Raw genomic sequence first — 17,787 nt, 5'->3', positions numbered from 1 at the left:
GTTTAAGATGAAGAATGTACTAGAAAATGTACTAGAAAATCATATTGAAATCATATTGATGATTTCTTTATCCCCTTTAGAAAGGTTAAATGTGCATCTCGGAACAAGGCAAAAAAAAAAACCCAAACCCCCTTTTGTGCTGTCACCCCTGTACAGCCCACATCTGTAACACACGAGCTTTAGGCACTGCAGCGGTTTAACGACGTGGCGAGTGGTTTGTGCATGAAGCGTATGTGTGCGCAGGACTGAGGTCAACGGTGAGGAGCAGCTGGGTGAAGCCCTGTACTTCCCTGTGCCTCCTTGTTAGGTGATTAACACCACGACTTCTTTTCTGTGGTTTTTCTGTGCCTAGCAGATCTGTCCATTGCTGTGTTCTTGCTGATGTGTCTTTATTTGTTTACTTCTGCTGCTAATTGTTGCTGCTTTGCTTTGCCAGCCCTTTCCTAACCAAGCAGTGTTTCTCCCTTCCTGTCTCTTCCAGGACTGTCATGTAAATATCCACTTCTTCAAGGTAGTTTTTTCCTTGATGTTCTCCTATGCCTTTCTCTTCACACAACCCTCTTTACCAGTGTTTGAAGTTTATTGAATTCAATTTCATTCTCACCATGTTTTAAGGATGCACTTGTTTTTTCCCCAGTTTAAGCTTTTCTAATGGCTAAAAAATAAATTGAGGTATGAATCTTTTGTAATTTGTCACAACACACTCCTCAGATTAGAAGTTTACTTACAAAAAAGAGCTCATCAAACCTCAGCAGATGAAGTGTGCATTCTCTTTTGAAGGAGTTAGGTGAATGAATGCCACCTTCTCATGGAAAATGGTGCATCTTTAAGTTGAAAGACACTCATGGACCTTTAAATACCTTCCCCAGATGAAGTGATGCTCGTGTTCACCCTATATTGAAATGGATACATTTACATAGTGCAGCATGCATGTTTTATGATATAATATACTACATATATTGCTATATGCTAGGTGGGGTATACTATATCATGAGAGAGATCACCCACGTGCACAGATGCTCTGACACCGGAAATACCATTTCACCTCTTTTCTTCCCCTGGTACTTCTTTCACTCATCATCCCATGACTGAATTATTGCCATAAAAGATACATTTCAGCATTGAGAACATACGTGTGTGGATTTCTTTGCATGTCTCTAACAAATTATCTTGCTTTATAAGGAAAAAGGTTACTGATACAAATCACACTTTCATACAGTGATTAAGTTACAATTTAAATTAAAATTTGAAGCTCGTGTTGTGAACTGTTAAGAATCTGTCTAAGGTTGTTGAAACCATTACCATCTTCAAATATTATTTTTACAGTTTAAGTTGACCTAGAGCAGTTTACATGTTGTAGCTCAAGGCTTAAAATACTTAATTTAAAAATGAAATTTTATTTTTGAAGAGTTGCTTATATTATTAATGCATGATTTTACCAAGTGTTTAAATACTGAACCAGAAAAACAAAGAATAAGAGCATTTGTCATTGCCAGGTATTTCCTAATGCAGTTATCCTTGGTCATGCAATCAGTAACTGATTTTTTCTTAACCTTGATTCTTTATCTGGTATCTTTATCTCAGAAAAGCCTGTACCGAAGATGACCACCCTTCCTCACTCCTTTACACCTCTTCTTTTTTGAAAATAAAATCACGTGGTGTTTTCATTGATGAAACTTGGTCAATGCAGGGATGTCGCAAGTGTCTCTGTTTAAATGTGTTTTAAACGAGAGCAAAACGTACCCTGAAAAAATGCATCTGGGGTGAACATGAAGTTACAGATAACTTGTGTTGTCGCGCAAGTGTCTCTGTTTAAATGTGTTTTAAACCAGAGCAAAACGTACCCTGAAAAAATGCGTCTGGGGTGAATATGAAGTTACAGATAACTTGTGTTGTCACTTCCCTGTAGAATCCAGACCTCGAAGGGCTCTGATACAAACGGCCCAAAGTCCGTGGTCAGTTTGTGTTTTCATCCCAGGAGTGCACCTAAACAGAGCTGAACGCTTTCCTCACGGCTGCTGCTTCACAGGCAGAACTCGCTCTTAGTCCTTGGGAGTTATAAACACAAATTCCAGCCACGCTGGCTCTTTGCTCTCATTTGAAGAGGAGACTCAAGAATTCCTTTTTTTTGTTTCCATGGGAGAAAACGCTTCCTTGTTTATCATCTCTCTTTTCTCTCTAAATTATTACAACTCCCCGTTCTGCTTGCTGCTGACGGTGACTTAGCATCACTGACCTGGGCTCTGAGGCATCACTGCGTGCTGCCTCCTGCAGGCTAATCACCAGTGACGCTAGCGTGGCTTTGGAAATAATTCTGTAAGTAATCAGTTTATGTGGGGCTGCTGGGAGGTTGTTCCCAAGTTTACAAGATTGGAATTGAAAGGAAACAGCAGGAGCAGAGGAAGAAGGAAGGCTCTGTTCCTGAGGATGTACCAAAAAAACCATGCAAAAATCATTTTATAATGTCATAGCAAATTTGCGAATGCTGTGAGCAAGGTTCAACAGCATAAATACTTGTTTATGAAGTTATCAGATACTTGCAAGGATCACACGTTTGTGCCGCTTTTGTTCTGCTAGCAAAGTGTCTGTTTAAATAGATGATTTTCACAACATCGTGCAGAAAACACCCTCATCTTTGTGTGTGTATGTGTGTGTTAAATAATTTCACAGCGTGGTAAGATTTGGTTGCAGAATCCCAAGTATTTAAAATCAGTCCTAGTCTGCAGCTTTTCCTGGCTCTGGTGGTTGATCGCAGGGATTTGCACTAAGATCAGGTAGAACTGCAGTCCTTAAAGATTATTTTAGAACAGAATTGTATTTATTTTTGTCCATATTTAAATGGGTTTTATGCTTAAAAGAAATACTACACTCTAGGTTTTTTATTCTTGAAAATTAGCAGAAATTTGTGTAACTAAAAAATGCAATAGCATGTATAAAAGCAATTATTTTTTGACTCTTAGGGATTTGCTGTTCTAGCATCGTATTTGTTGTTTGGTTTTTTTATTACCACAGGATATTTCTGCAAGAATTCTTGAATATTATTCTGGGCAGCCTCTTTAATTACATTTCATCTCGTTAGGCACTGCTGTGTTGCAGGGGAAAGCGTGTTTGGCAATAAAGGCAGAAAACAAAGTAGACTCAGGTGGCCACAGGATTATTAAACAGATTAAACATGTTGACAGTGCCAAATGGGTAACTGGAAACTCTTCCCTCCCTAGATTTCACTGCTCACAGGCAGCCATCCGTTGTCCAGGGCAATATTTCCTGAAACTCCAGGGGTTTATATCCTTTTCAAACAACTGTCTTTCATAGCCGTTTGACTTCATTGTCTGTATTTTCTAGGGCATATGGTCACCCTCACCTTGTGCCTGGCAAATTTGGAAATTTTTTCTAAATCATATATTCAAGTACACAGTTTTTACTTCTATACTGCAGCACAAAAAGGTGTTTAAAAAATTGAATAGGGAATGTGGTGATAACACCCCCCCAAAATCAGCAGCTCTGCTGAGATACAGTGGTGTAACACACCATAGAGCGTTTTCCTTCAGGATTCTCTTATTGCCTTTACTCTCAGTAAACATCCCTTTAACATGGTGTTGAGCTGGGGAAGATAATTTCTGCTGGCAGTGAGAAACCACAAGGGGTCAGTGCAGAACGGGGAATAGCTCCCAACCCCCCCAAAATCAGCAGCTCTGCTGAGATGCTCTATGGTGTGTTACACCACTGTGTTTTCCTTCAGGATTCTCTTATTGCCTTCACTCTCAGTAAACATCCCTTTAACATGGTGTTGAGCTGGGGAAGATAATTTCTGCTGGCAGTGAGAAACCACAAGGGGTCAGTGCAGAACGGGGAATAGCTCCCAGAGCAAAAGGCTGTCTCCAGCGAAAGTCCTGAAAGACATGAAATCCTGCGGGTCGTTTGTATGTATGTGTGTAGAAAGATAAACCCCCTTGAACTAAACCGCTGTGTTGATAAAATTCAGTATAACGTTATCATACAAGATTCTGAACTGGCACTGACGCTAATTTTTCTCCTAACCAAGCTGTTCAGTAGTTGGTGGCTGTACGAGCGGGCGCTGTCTCTGCTCTCTGTTGTGTTGCTCAGCTCCTCGCTGCCATCAGGAATTCGGTCACTACCTGCCTTCTGCCCCCGGGGGGCTTGGCTGAGAGACACGGACCTCTGTGGAAATCCCCGAGTCACGGAGTAGCATTATCTCACGAATTTTGTGAGTCTGGAAGAGGCTTGAGTTCCGATCACACACCTCACGGGGGGGTCAGGCAGAAGAACTGTTTTGCTAACCATCCCGAATCCTTTGTGGGACACGCTGCTTTCTCTGCTGTAACCTGAATTAACTCACAGGCACTCTTGATATCGTTGTTCCTACGTGATGAGCAAAGCAGTTCAGCATGTGGGTGGCCCTCAGGAGTGGCTTTCCTGTGTTCTTGGACATGCTTTCTGCAAAAAGGCATTTTTAATCCTTTTTGCATATGACACATAAATTTTCAGGCAAATCCTTTAAATGCATTTACTATTACTAACCAAAAGGATAAATATGGCGCAAGCGTGAGAGGAGGAGGAGAGGGAATGAGGGAAAGTAAAGACCTAAAGTAATCCATATTTAAACCCTAGGTAGAGTTTTATCACCCTCCTTATTTAATAATTATGAAACATTTATGAAACATTTGCCTTTGTGACTTTTTACTAGCAATGGGAATGATAAGAATTTTTCCCTAGCTTTTTTTTCAGTAACAATTTCAGCTATTGAAGTAAAAACACATTTTCATTTTTATATATTGCATTTTTTACTAATACTGTCATAGCTCACCATAGTGACATTGCCATCATGAAAATGAGTGCAGATGAACAGCTTTCTGCTTATTTGCACATTTTCAGTGTTCTTGCTGCAAAGAAGTTTTGCTAGACTGTAATTTTACCAAGGAATACGTGGCTGAAAAATGGTCTGTGTACACCTCGTGACTCCTTGACGGTGTCCGTGGTGCAGTGCGTCTCTGGTACGGGTGTCTCTTGCTGGACTGCAATGTCTTGTGTAGGCATCTTCCATCTGCTGCTGTCCTCCTTCTGATACAGAGAAATATGTGTGTATACACTCATTAGTGCAATACATGTCTGTAATTCAGTTCATTACTTAATTTGTTCATGAAAGGAATGAGAAGAATCAGTGAGAGGCACAGTAAGGTGGGGGAAAGCCACGTGTTGCCACCTTCTTCATAAGCATTCCTTAAGCCAAGGAGAGATGCACAAGACCCAGAGCCTGTGGGGTTTGTTTTGTTTCACAGGAAATTTAATGTAAAAGCATCTCCTCAGATTGCTCAGGAATCAGGTAAAATGGGCAAGGAAGTTACTTCTCTCCATTGACTTCCAACAACAAGGACATGAGCTCGGGCTGGACCAGAATGTCATGCTGGTGCTGACCCCTCTCGGTTCAGAGCTGCAGGGCTGCTAAAGCATCCGGAACATAGGCTCTAACTTTCTCTTATCTCTCTTGTTTCCATGACTACAAAACTTGCCCCTAATGAATTATAAACTTGCATTAGGTTGCAGTACTAAACTTAAAACTCGGTGAAGTATTAGGGCTTGCTGGTGCTTAGAACAACTCTTCTCATTTCAAATTCTCAGCATCCTGATAATTAAGTTGTGTAAACTAGGAAATTGATAGTCCTTCATAACATCGATAATTACATTGAGTTGGAAATGCAGTAGTTGAAGAAACAAGCTGTCACAGAGATGGAGAACATTTCAGTGAATGGGAGGTTTTTTCCTCCAGATTTTGACTTGAAATTTATTTGATTTATTTACTTTATTAAACACTTGCTGATGGCTCAACCTGTGGATCAAAATTTCACAACTGGAAACCTGAATAGAGCTTTTTGTCCTTCCTTGAGACTCGGGTGAATTATTTCAGTTTCTCCTTTTTATGTCCTTAGTAGGAGTTTTGCCAGTCGTGTCAGGGATGTCTTCTACAGTTTGTCCGAGATCTGAGCTGCCCTGATGCTTCTTGTGTAGAGTCCAGGTAGCAACAGACATAACCAAGCATTAATTTCACACTTGCAGCCAAAGCCTGCTGGTCTGTAATAGTGAAACTAGAACGTTACTGGAACATCCAGATTCTTCTTTCCTTGCTTCTCACCACCCATTTTGCCATTTCGTTAAGTGATATGCGGAGTGTTACCTGCAGCTTTGCTATGGCTTTGGGTTAGTTTAAGAATTAGAAACAGAATCACTAGGAGCAAGGCGGGCTAGCGCGAGGTGGCTTCTTCATCACCCGATGACATTTGAAGAGTATGTTGGAGTCTAGCAAAGAACTGTGGAGAACTTGTTGCAGTGTGATCCTTGCAGAAGGATCGAATCCTGGCAGGAGGATATTCCTGCTCGACGGATCTCACAAAAGTCTTGGGACCGGAGATGAAGCCTGCTCAGTCAGTCCTGAGACTGCTGACCCTCGTGCTGTCAAAATGGTGATTTTTTTTTTTTTTTCGCAATGGAGACTGAAGCCAGTGCTGCTCTCTGTGGTCACATCATCGTTTGCTATTTACAACTGGACGCAACTGCGTGGACCGAGCAGTTGGTGCTCGGTGGAACTTGCTGTAGCGGAGCGGGGAGGATGCTGGTGTGCGATGGAAGCAGAGCTGTGAGGTTTGAGGAGGCTCAGCTGCCGGGAACCGAGCTCTGGCTGCTCTTCCCGGTAGGTGTCAGTGGAGCCAACGAGTAACGGACGACAGGAGGCGATAAGAGTGCTGTTTCCCAGCAGCAGTTGTGCGTGCCCCGTGTGTGCGTACCTCCACGCGTGCGATGGGAATGCACCGTTGTTGTTCAGTATTTTTTTGTTTAACACTTTCTTCTCTTGAAAATTCATTACCACTAAATCTCCCTGCTGGGCATCTGTGAGCTTGCAAAGAGTGAGTTGCCTTGACAACCAAGGAGTACATCCTCTAGTGAACTGCACGTCAAGGCCTTTGTTGGCTTGAATATTTTTTGATTGGAAATGATGTGGGTTTCTCCCTTGTGAGGCTGTGCTGGAGGGTGCCAGGGTGTCACCGCAAGTTTGGGCCATTCTGGAACGCAGCGTTCTTTTCCGCTATGGAAACAAAGCTGACCCTCCTGAGCTGTGGTAACAAAAGTGAGTGATACGAGGAGTTAAAGCTCTAAGATAATGATAGGTAGATCCTTGCGCTAAACAAATTTAGCCTGGGAATGTGAATTGTGTAGATTATTATTTTTTAATTCTTCACACATTTATTTATTGGCTGATGGGGAAAATGCTGATTCACTCTTTGCTCTGTAATTCTTAAGTCTCTGAACTATAGTTAATAACTGTATCTGAATAATACTGAGAGTTCCTGTTTCTTCACACATTTATTTATTGGCTGATGGGGAAAATGCTGATTCACTCTTTGCTCTGTAATTCTTAAGTCTCTGAACTATAGTTAATAACTGTATCTGAATAATACTGAGAGTTCCTGTTTTGTCCTAAAAAAATTGAAGTTTTGAAAAGACTCAATGAGAACATTTACTGTGATGGAAAATCAAGTGCAATAACAGTTTACTAATCCCCAAATCACTTTTTCTTCTTCGCTTCACACTTCAGGGTTTGGAGAAGACTACTTTTTTTTAATGCCTAATTAAAAGGCCAGTTGTTATACTTAGATAAAAAATAAATTACTGCAAAACCCGAGGTATCTCTTCCAAAAAGCACATACCAAATTCCAAGAGACTCTCCAGTGTAACACACTATCACTTCAGTAACACACCGTGAAGTGCATTTGGACTGAATATATAAAGTATGTCTCATCTGTGGTTTCAGGGTAAAAGAACTGGCCGAGATAAGGTGCGTCCAAACCAGAGGAAGTAAGATCATGTGCATGTCGTGTTTTCTTTTGAGATTAACTCTTCTGCTACCAGTGCAGACTAATTTATCTTTAACATACTGTTCTCCTGGCTTGTTTGCTGCAAGCTGGCTTTGTTGTGACAATGTTGTGTTTTTATCCAAGATGTTAAGCCAAGTAGTCTGAATGTAAACTGAAAATTAATCCAGGATCTGGAATGTCATCTGTAACTTCAGCAGGTTTTAATATCTATAAAGGGCCAGTTAAAGGTTTTCCTTAAATCCATCAAAGTCAATTACTAGCGATGAGTTGTGACGTTTCTGATGAGTGTAGAACCTTCCTTGAAGCTTGTAAGAGATGTTTTGGTTTAGGTTTGTACCTCAGGATGAATTGGATAATATCTAATTCTTGAAGACAGGTAATAAGTACTAGATCTTTCAGGGTTTGTTTCATAAAGATGTCTTACTGCCCCATCAAAAACTTTGTGGCACAAATAGAATCTGTAATGGCTTGACCATGTTTATCTAATTTTATTTCCATGCCCACAGCCTGGTTTTGTTCCAGTTTAAACATGTTGCAGTAGCTCTTAATGGATCATCTGTGAAATGTTTTGGTTGAGATTATTATTGTTTCCTTTTTTCTTCCTCCCACTACGTGTTTGCCAGCCTTGGAATTCCCATTATATTTTCACCAGGACCTTAAGCTAAAAAGCAGTAAAAGGAATTCACACCTAAATGTAAAAAAATATGTTCATCATACTCATGAACAAATGGTTGGTGGCCTAGCTGAAGGGAAATACAGACTTTTGGTGAGGTTATGATTATTTGATAAGGTCATTGGGCCATTCCACTTGGGTCCATGTGCTTTCACAGAATCAGCTTAGTCGTTCTCCAGCATTTCGAGGATGCCATGTTCCTACCTTGTCCGATATAGTGTTTGCAACAGGATTCTCTCTTCACACATACCCGTGTCTGGGCTAATGCACTGGTAGCTCAGCACTGGTGATGTGATAACCAGGACTATCAGCTTCCCATCGGCACCAATCACTCCCAGCTGTGAAGGGTCTGATAAGTTCCTGCTTGTGTTAGCTCTCTACCTGCAGGAGATGGCACAGAAGCCCACCTGACCAAACAGGAGGCACACAATGTTCTCCTTAAAAATCCACCGTATGAAAGAAGAAATTATCCAATTGAGAGTAACATCTAATTTTAAAAAAAAAAGATTTTAAATGGCAGTAGAGGAGCACATCTCTGTAGCTTACTGAATGTAAAGGTTTTCTTGTGAGGGTGCAGAGAGGTCTTGACTGGATTCTCTGATAGTATTTTAAGATGCCGCCCCCAGATCCTGACCATTGCATCTAGTGTGTTTGATCAAGCGAGCACAGTGCTTCCAGCTCAGGAGCCAGCAGAGGGCACAGGAGCCTGCGATGAACCTCCCACTCCTCTCTCTTGGAAAAAGTGCTGCTCAACCCCGAGCTGGGATTGCACAAAGCACCGCCTGAATGGCAGGTTTAGACCCAAAGAAACAAACTGCCGCGAGCAAAATTTCATGTGTTGTTCCGAATGATCCGTTTTTCAGAGAGGCTGCCCGCTACATACACAGCAGGTTTCAAATACAAGAAATAAAACTAGTGTTTTCCATGCAGTGCCTCATTTGGATCTCCCTTACGGCAGAAATTGAAATTGCTTCTGGTATCACAGGAGCAGGATTTCTTTATCTGAGATCCCATATGTGAGAGCGTCACAACGACGTGGCCAGCAAAGCTGCTCCTTTGAACCACGTCTTCATCTTGTACCAATAAAGGATATTAGGATTTTTCTTTTTTCACTCATTTTGCTTATGGCTTGGTCTTTCATTGTGGCCTTGAAAGGAGCTTTGTCCCAGCAAAGAGCTCCATTACAGACACTGGGTTTGTCCCAGCAGCCGCATCTGCTCAGGGGCCGTGTCTTGCAGAATCAGGGTCTTACTTAGGCAGACGCCCAGGACTGGCTCTTCCTAAACGTTTACACAGCGCACGATCCTGAGTAGCATCTCTGAGTGCTTCCCTCATGCAAGAAAGTAATAATAGTGGTGGAAGAATTCCACGTTTTAAGCTCTATTACAATTAAATAAAAAAAAAAAGAATAAAGGGATCAAAACTTCGAAGTTTCATATCCCTGTGGCAGAGTATAAGACTTCCTGCATTTATAGATTTGCAGGAAGAGTCATCCAATCCAAGTAAGCTTTTCAAGTGCCACATGATTATTTTAGCAGAGGATTCCTTGACTTCGCTGCCCACAGTAGCAGAGGGCTGGTCTGGGAACGGAGTCATCCCTTTCGATCTGATGGGTCTGAATTTGTCTGGGGCACGGACAGTTTGTATCTCCCAGCTTCCCCTGAGGCTGCCAAGGGCATATGCCAGGCCAAGCTTTTAAGGTAACTTTGAATAAACTTGAACTTCTATAATTTCCTTTATCTGTAAGCGATGATAATATGCCAACGCTCTCCTCCTGCGGTGCAGTGGGAAGGCCGTTATCCTCAAATGTCAAGAACCTGTCAATGGCACAAATCCAGTTAACCACGTTAGAGGCTGTTCACCAGACCACCACACTGGACAGGTGGTGGAAAGTGCTTCTGTCCCAAGGTATTATTAAACCTTCGTGGCTTTGCTTCTGCTGGTATATGGGATTATTTTGAGAAAAAGAGGGATATTATGTTGTAGCCTGCGCTGTCCCTTGGTGAGTCTTACTTATTTCTCTTCTATTAGCATTGACATTTGAAGTGCAACTTACTTGAGCGATTACGTGGTGTCTCCTATGAAATACTGTGCGTGTTGCAACCTTCTGCAAGCCAGACTTGTCTTGCCAACGCAGAGCCTTCCTGTGTAATATTTCCCTTCCTCCCTTTTCCAGATCAACACTTGATTAAAAATCAAAGTTGATTGTGTTCCTAGTGGCCATGTTCATCTGCATTAATTCTCATGTATTGCCTTGGGTTTTTTTAATGTAGGTTAATTTTCTTAATGCATGTCAAAGATTTCCTAACTCTTGCTATGCAGTGACTTTAAGAATTATATTTTAAAAGAGAATGTATTGAAGAGACTGTTATGCCCCAATGTAGATTATAGCATGATTTTTGGAAAAGCATTTTTTGTATTTCAAAGCAGACCAGATAAGCCTGCTTTTAGCATGGAAGTAAGTGACTTTTTGCTTTGGCTTTTTCTTTGGTTTTGTTCTTCTAACCAAATATCTGCTTTTATTTGGTTATACATGACCACAGTTTTCTACTTTAATTTACTCAGTGATGTTAAAAGTATTGTTGGAATGAGTCTTCAAAGTTGTGTCTGTGCAAATTTTGTTATGCAGCCTTTCTCCTGGGAATGCCACCTCAGATACGGTCGTCTCCAATTCTGACCTTCACCCAGTGATCCATTCTGCCAAGAAAACGGGCTGCTCTTCTTACTTTCCTGTTTTTGTGTGTGTATGTGTGTGTATGTTCTTCAGAAAGCCAAACTTGGGCCAGCTGGTAACAAAGTCATTACTCCAACAGAAGACAAGAACTCAAGCGTGCCATCCAACAATCTGGACAGGGTGAAGCTGACAGATTTCAACTTTCTCATGGTTCTTGGAAAGGGGAGCTTCGGGAAGGTGAGAATTCTTGATAACTATTCCACTCGTGTTGTTGGTAGTGGTTTTCTTTTCCTTGAGTAGTAATGAATGAATAATTCTCTATGAAACAAAATCCAGAGTCAAAAGAATGTCTGTTTTTGAGGGACAGCATGGAGTAGGGTGATTCCCTAAGGACTAGAAACTTCAGTCATGATTGGCAGTTCTCTTGGGGAAGAAACAAACAAACCAACCCAAACCTCAGACTGTTGGGCAGGATGTAAGAAACACTTGCTGACTTTTAAATCCTCCCTTCTTGGCAGTTTCAAGGAAATTAAGTCTACTTTTCTGGCTTTGATACCTAGGTCACTCTGCCAGTTCTGGAAGTCACCAACATTGGTAAGGCTGAATATTGGGGAAAAAACAGGAATAGTGTACATATACGTGTGTATATATTTGAAATCTGTTAGTCGAAAGAAAGGACTGCTGGTTTTATGTTTGAATAACCACTTACGTGATAAAGTGCCCTTTACTGAAGAAGTCCCCTGGGACTTAACGTTTTAGCAGCCCTTTGGAGATGTGCCTGGATGAACCGGGGGGGCTTGGCACAGCCTTTGTCTGAAATGACTGGTAAGCTCATTGCAGTGGGTGAGTAATGATGATATTTTTGGAGTTTTGACCAAGTCTATACCAATAAAAGGAAAAGCTGGATTGTCATCTATACAAATCGTCGGGCATGTGAGTCACCTTCCCTCCTTGGCAAGTCGGAAGATTTTCACCCTGTCTTTTCTCTTTGTGCAGGTGATGCTGGCTGACAGGAAGGGGACAGAGGAGCTCTATGCAATCAAAATACTGAAAAAAGATGTGGTGATTCAGGACGATGATGTTGAATGTACAATGGTTGAAAAACGAGTCCTGGCATTGCAAGATAAACCACCGTTCCTGACACAGCTTCACTCTTGTTTCCAAACAGTTGTACGTGAGCTCTGACTTTCTTGCCACCCTGACGTTTTCTATGCTGTATGATCATGGATTTTATCAGTTCAATAACATTTACTATCATCCAACCTATATGCCGTAGCTTCTGCATATAGAAAATGATGAAGAAAGAGATACCACATGTAATTACCCTTTATATTTTTAATATGTAATAAGAAATTTTCTACAAACCATTCAGGATAATGATTCTGTCCAAAATAGCTAAGGGAAAATCAAAGGAAGCAAAAGATGTGTTCCATAATTGGGAGGAAGACTTAATGCATCTACACACATGTTGTAACTGCAGATACTAAGCTTGCCTGATGTTACTCACCAGCATTTTTAACGTCAGGTAGTCAAAATCATCCACCCTGAATCAGAGATGTCTGTAGCGTCCAAACAAGGTGCTGTTGCTGAAGGCACTTGGAAGAGCTCAGTTTTAGTTCTCTGAAAGCTGAGGGACAGGGCCACTGTTTTAAGTCGTATTGTCTGAAGGTCACGGGGTGGGAAGATGCTACTTGAGTGCAGTCAAATATGTTATGGTCATGTTCGATTTGAGATACCTGGATATGGCCTTTAAAAGTCCTCAGTGTGTGAGAAAAATCTCCCTCCAAAATACCTTATTGCCATCTTCTTTAGCTGAAATACGAGCCTGTGAGGGATTAATGCAGTGCCACTTGAAAAGGTTCCAGATACTTTAGTAAGCCCTACAATTTCTTTTCTTCTTGCCTCTTTTTAATTAAAAAAAAAAAAAAATTGAGTTTTTAATACCTGCTGTCTTCCAAAGGAAAACTTATTGGGAAGGATTAGAAATGGCCTCAAAGCAAGAATTTTCAACCATCTTTAGTTTATTTTTAGAGAAACAGGATTTTTAAACAGAAGTATATGTGAATAATTATGGGAACCATTGCAGACAAATAATATATGAAAGTGCATCACTAAAACTGGCAAATCTAGGCAGATCTCATCAGCCTCGCAGGTTTTACAAAGCATTCCACTTCCTGGTCTATCCATTCTGCCAGAACATATAGCCAGTCGTAATAATGTTAAAAACTTTATAACCACATATTAGTAACTTTGCTGATCAACATGTATCTAATATTTTCTGTAGTGTATTTATGTGTGTCTTCAATGCTTTGTCCTAGGACCGTCTGTATTTTGTTATGGAGTATGTGAATGGTGGAGATCTCATGTATCACATTCAGCAAGTAGGAAAATTTAAGGAGCCGCAAGCAGTGTGAGTGTTCTTGTTTATATATTTAAATCATGTAATCATCTTAACATTACACCGTAAAAGGATTAGGTTTCTTCTTCCCAGGTGCTGTATGAAGTGTAGGCTGGCCTTTTTGATTGTGTTTTTTGAGGCCCAAAAGCTGAAGCTCATGTTAAAAATGTTCTTTGCACTCATAGACCAAAGGTAGTGATGCTTTTTTATTCAAAAATGTAGCACAAACAAAGGCGTGCAGCGCCTGCTTTAAAAGTGACCAGAATCGAAACAAGGCAACAGGAAATTGAAGATGTTATTTGGTGTTCTCCTGGTGTTTATGAAAGCGAATATAAACAAAAGTCTGTAAAACATTTCTGTCTGAATTACTGTTACAGGGAAAGGCAATACTAATAGACTGGGCATCACAATATGAGTTATAGGTTATACAAGATAAAGCCAGTATATAGCTTATAAGAATTGCTGTGATCCTACTTTGTTACAGAAGTTTTATTTATGATGAGTTAATAAATGACTAGAATTTGTTTATATACATTAGGTTGGATATCAGGAAAATAAGGTTGGATATCAGGAAAAATTTCTTTACAGAGAGGGTTATTAAGCATTGGAACGGGTTGCCTAGGGAGGTGGTAGAGTCCCCATCCCTGGAAGTGTTTAAAAACCGTGTGGATCTGGTGCTGAGGGACATGGTGTAGGGATCCTGGCAGTGCAGGGGCAACGGTTGGACTCGATGATCTTTGAGGTCTCTTCCAACCAGATGATTCTATGATTCTCTGATCCCTTTAGATAACGGTGTATGTGGCACATCAGGGATAATGATCTGTAGCATATTCAAATGGGAATAGATCCATGAGTACCAGTTTAGTCATGCTTCTAACATCTCGTCACCATTTATTAGTGTTTCATAAATCATTTACCAATGAAACTTTAAAATCAATGTGACCAACTGTTTTAAGAATTCAGCTAAAATAATTTCTCATTTCAATTTACCTAATCAGGGCTTGTTGAAATGAGAGGCCTTCTAAATATAACTACTTGAGGTACAGAACAACATTTCAACAACTTGCTGAATAAAAACTAGATGGTGTCAGATCATCCTTGACTCCCAGCTAATGTAACTTGCCAACACCCATTGAAATGTGGTGCTCTGTGACAGCTTATGCCTGTGGAGCATCTTGCAGCACATGTGTTCCCAAACACCTCTGATCAAGTGTTTCAGAGCTGAGCTTTCCCTTCCCTAATGCCAGCCTCAGAATTAATCTCATCTTTAAATAATCCTCTTGCATATCATTTGCACAGTTCCACAGCAAATGGCTTCAAACATCCATCAATATTATACATCTTTTAACTGCGTTCAGCAATTATATTTTATGTGGTAATCATTTTAATTAGCTTATGTAATTAATCCATTAGCAGCCTGTGTAAGGAAAACTATTTCTGCAAATTATTTCATGCCGTATGAATTGCAATGTAAATTGAGCTGCACCCTGAATTTGGCATTGAATCGTGATTCGAGATGATGACCTTTGCAGGCAGTTAGATCAGTGTGGTGAAATGCTGTGCTCCAGCTGCACCATCTTCTTGCAACCTAGGGAGACATTTTCAATTTTTTTTAAATTCCGCATTATTTTATCATCAAATATTCAAAATGTGTCTGTTAATGTCAAATTCAAGTAAGGGGTCTTTTATGTCATCTGCCTGTAATATGCACGTTTATACTCCAATATATACACCTTATGTGTTAGATGCTTTATATGCCATTATACTGCTGTTCGTTACCATGATGCATTTCCCAAATATTTTGCCAGAAGGAAATCACGATGCAATAAGAAACCTGTTGCGCTTATTTTCCTATAGGTTCTATGCAGCCGAGATCTCAGTTGGGTTATTCTTTCTCCATACCAGAGGGATTGTTTATAGGTGAGTATAATCTGTCAGAAGTAATTTCTGAACTGTTTTTAAAGAAACCAAACCTTCCAGTATTTTAATGTTTCATTGTGTTTTAAAAATATTTTATAAAAAGTTACCACTGTCCTGTTCTTTTGGTTGCATTGGTGCTGGTGCACTGGAAACCAGAGTCACCACTTCACCTGATGTCCTTGCTCTGCCCAACTCAACTGAAAGCTCTTGAAAATGTAGAACATTATCATGTGCACTCCTGTGTGAGGTCTGATGGTTTTACGTGTTCGGAAGTCTCAGTGTGAGTGTGCTCATGGTCATGTACAGCTCTCTCTTTGTTAATTGTCCCATTTCAGGGCTCATGGTTGTTCTTGCGTGTCTGCAGTGAGGTGCCCAGCCCCATCCGGACTGTCGACTGCAGCCCTGTCCCCTCCACTCCCCAAAGAGCTACACATAGTCCTCACCTAGACTCAGAATTAGAGAAGTTGGCCCTAGCTGATCCTGAACATTAACATTAAATTACTGTGATTCTTCATAGAGATCTGAAATTAGATAATGTGATGTTGGATTCAGAAGGACACATTAAAATTGCTGATTTTGGAATGTGCAAAGAACATATGTTAGATGGAGTAACAACCAGGACCTTCTGTGGCACTCCAGACTACATTGCACCAGAGGTAAATATTTACCGTTTCAAGAACCTTTTAGTCTCTGAAATGAAACTTGTCACTACACACATCTCACACCATCAAGTTTTGATAGCAGTAACTCTGGATGCTCTCCGGATGGTACCTTTTACACTTCCGCAGGTATGTGGAATAACACTGTGAATTAATTCAATATTACCAAAAAGACTTCGCTATTTAAAAAAATATCTAGTTGATTGAAAATTTTTATGAGATCAGTGCTTCAGATGTTGTTCATGCTAGGAATGCTAAAAAAGCTGGATCACCACCTTGTGATTTTAAATTGGTAGCCTGGGAACGTTGTTATACTAAACTTTGAGCTTCAATTTGTGAAGTCATAGAAAGAGAGTTCCTGGGCGTCGTCGATGAGGTCAGCAAACGTTTTATTGTGGGCAAACATAGCTTTAATGCTCTTTAAGCTCACACAGCTGAAAAAATAGAGAATTTCAAAGGATTTTTTGGCATTTTCAGGAAATCACAAACTACTCATTGATTTTGGGGAAGAGACTCATGAGATCTCGAAGCTTTTTGCTGTCCTCTCTGTAAAACTGCTGTAGTCTTTTCCTAGGCCACATCTTACAAATGGTACCCGAGTGTCATGAGTTACTGCTCTTGATCTCAGGAAAGCTCCAGTCACTGAAAGCCTCAACAAAGCTCTAAGATCAGGGCTTGAATGGAATTGCCATGATAAATCCATAATTTACCTTCCATTTTCCGGGACATGGCAATACCTGTGCTGCATTCAAGCCACTGAAAATCGCATTCAAACACGAACACAAACTGCAGCGGGTCTAAAGAGGAAATGTGATCACAAGAAGCACAGCCCTACTTAGAAACACTGCGATAAACACGAGCTTAGAGTTAAGATTTTCCGTCTGGGTGTGATTTGTGTTTCAGTAGTTCAGGTACGAAATATGAAAAACAAGCACATGTGGTGATTTGGGAATGATTCAAACGCATGAATATTGAAATCTGGTATTTGTGTGTACTGAGCTTTGATGAGTCTGGATTTGTTTGGCTGCAAACTCAGTGCAAGGGGCTGTATCCTGATCCGCCACTCGGTATTGCGCTGAGTGCTGGGCAAGAGGCTGCTCTGGCCGGAACATTTCTGGCTGTAATTGAATGTTTGTTGGAATATGGGAGATTTATACAGTAAATTAGTGTCTAAGGTGAATTTTGTCATCTCTGTGAAATCAGAATGAAAAATAGTTTGGTTTATTTTCCAGTTGCTAATTCATGCTTTTCAGAGTGAAATATTGTGTATTATAAAACCTCGGTTTTTTACAACTTGCTGTTGCTTGCAGCAGGATGTCAGAACAACCAGCACAGTATTTCATTTTGTCCTGTCAAAACATAAATGAAGCCAACGGCACAAATTAAAGTGTCCTTTCTGTGGCAATAGTCTTGTGCCAGTGGATACCAAAGAACACGTTGTCAGTGCCAAAGTGTTCAATATGGGTCAGTGTTGGAATGATTTATTTTACTTTATTTGGAAATTTTGTTTAAAAAAAGAAACCTTTACCAAAACACTCAGTAACTGGGAGGAAATTAGTCTTTCTGTTATCTTACAA

At 40.5% G+C, this 17,787-nt stretch overlaps 1 protein-coding gene across 1 annotated transcript in view; it reads left to right on the top strand.

Moving 5' to 3' along the window:
- The window catches only part of LOC104493344 (protein kinase C alpha type), a gene marked incomplete at its 5' end in the record, with an annotated part of 44,175 nt that overhangs the window by 16,207 nt on the left and 10,181 nt on the right, over positions 1-17,787 (top strand). The window contains 5 exons of the mRNA XM_010136003.1: positions 11,327-11,470; positions 12,230-12,403; positions 13,552-13,643; positions 15,489-15,551; positions 16,069-16,207. Coding sequence (XP_010134305.1) covers positions 11,327-11,470; positions 12,230-12,403; positions 13,552-13,643; positions 15,489-15,551; positions 16,069-16,207 — 612 coding nt within the window. The remainder of the gene's footprint in view (positions 1-11,326; positions 11,471-12,229; positions 12,404-13,551; positions 13,644-15,488; positions 15,552-16,068; positions 16,208-17,787) is intronic.

Source organism: Buceros rhinoceros, unplaced genomic scaffold (genome assembly GCF_000710305.1).
Source record: "Buceros rhinoceros silvestris isolate BGI_N320 unplaced genomic scaffold, ASM71030v1 scaffold16465, whole genome shotgun sequence".
Taxonomy (NCBI): domain Eukaryota; kingdom Metazoa; phylum Chordata; class Aves; order Bucerotiformes; family Bucerotidae; genus Buceros; species Buceros rhinoceros.
The sequence above is the reverse complement of the archived record's forward strand: the minus strand, read 5'-3'. Positions and strand labels throughout refer to the sequence as shown.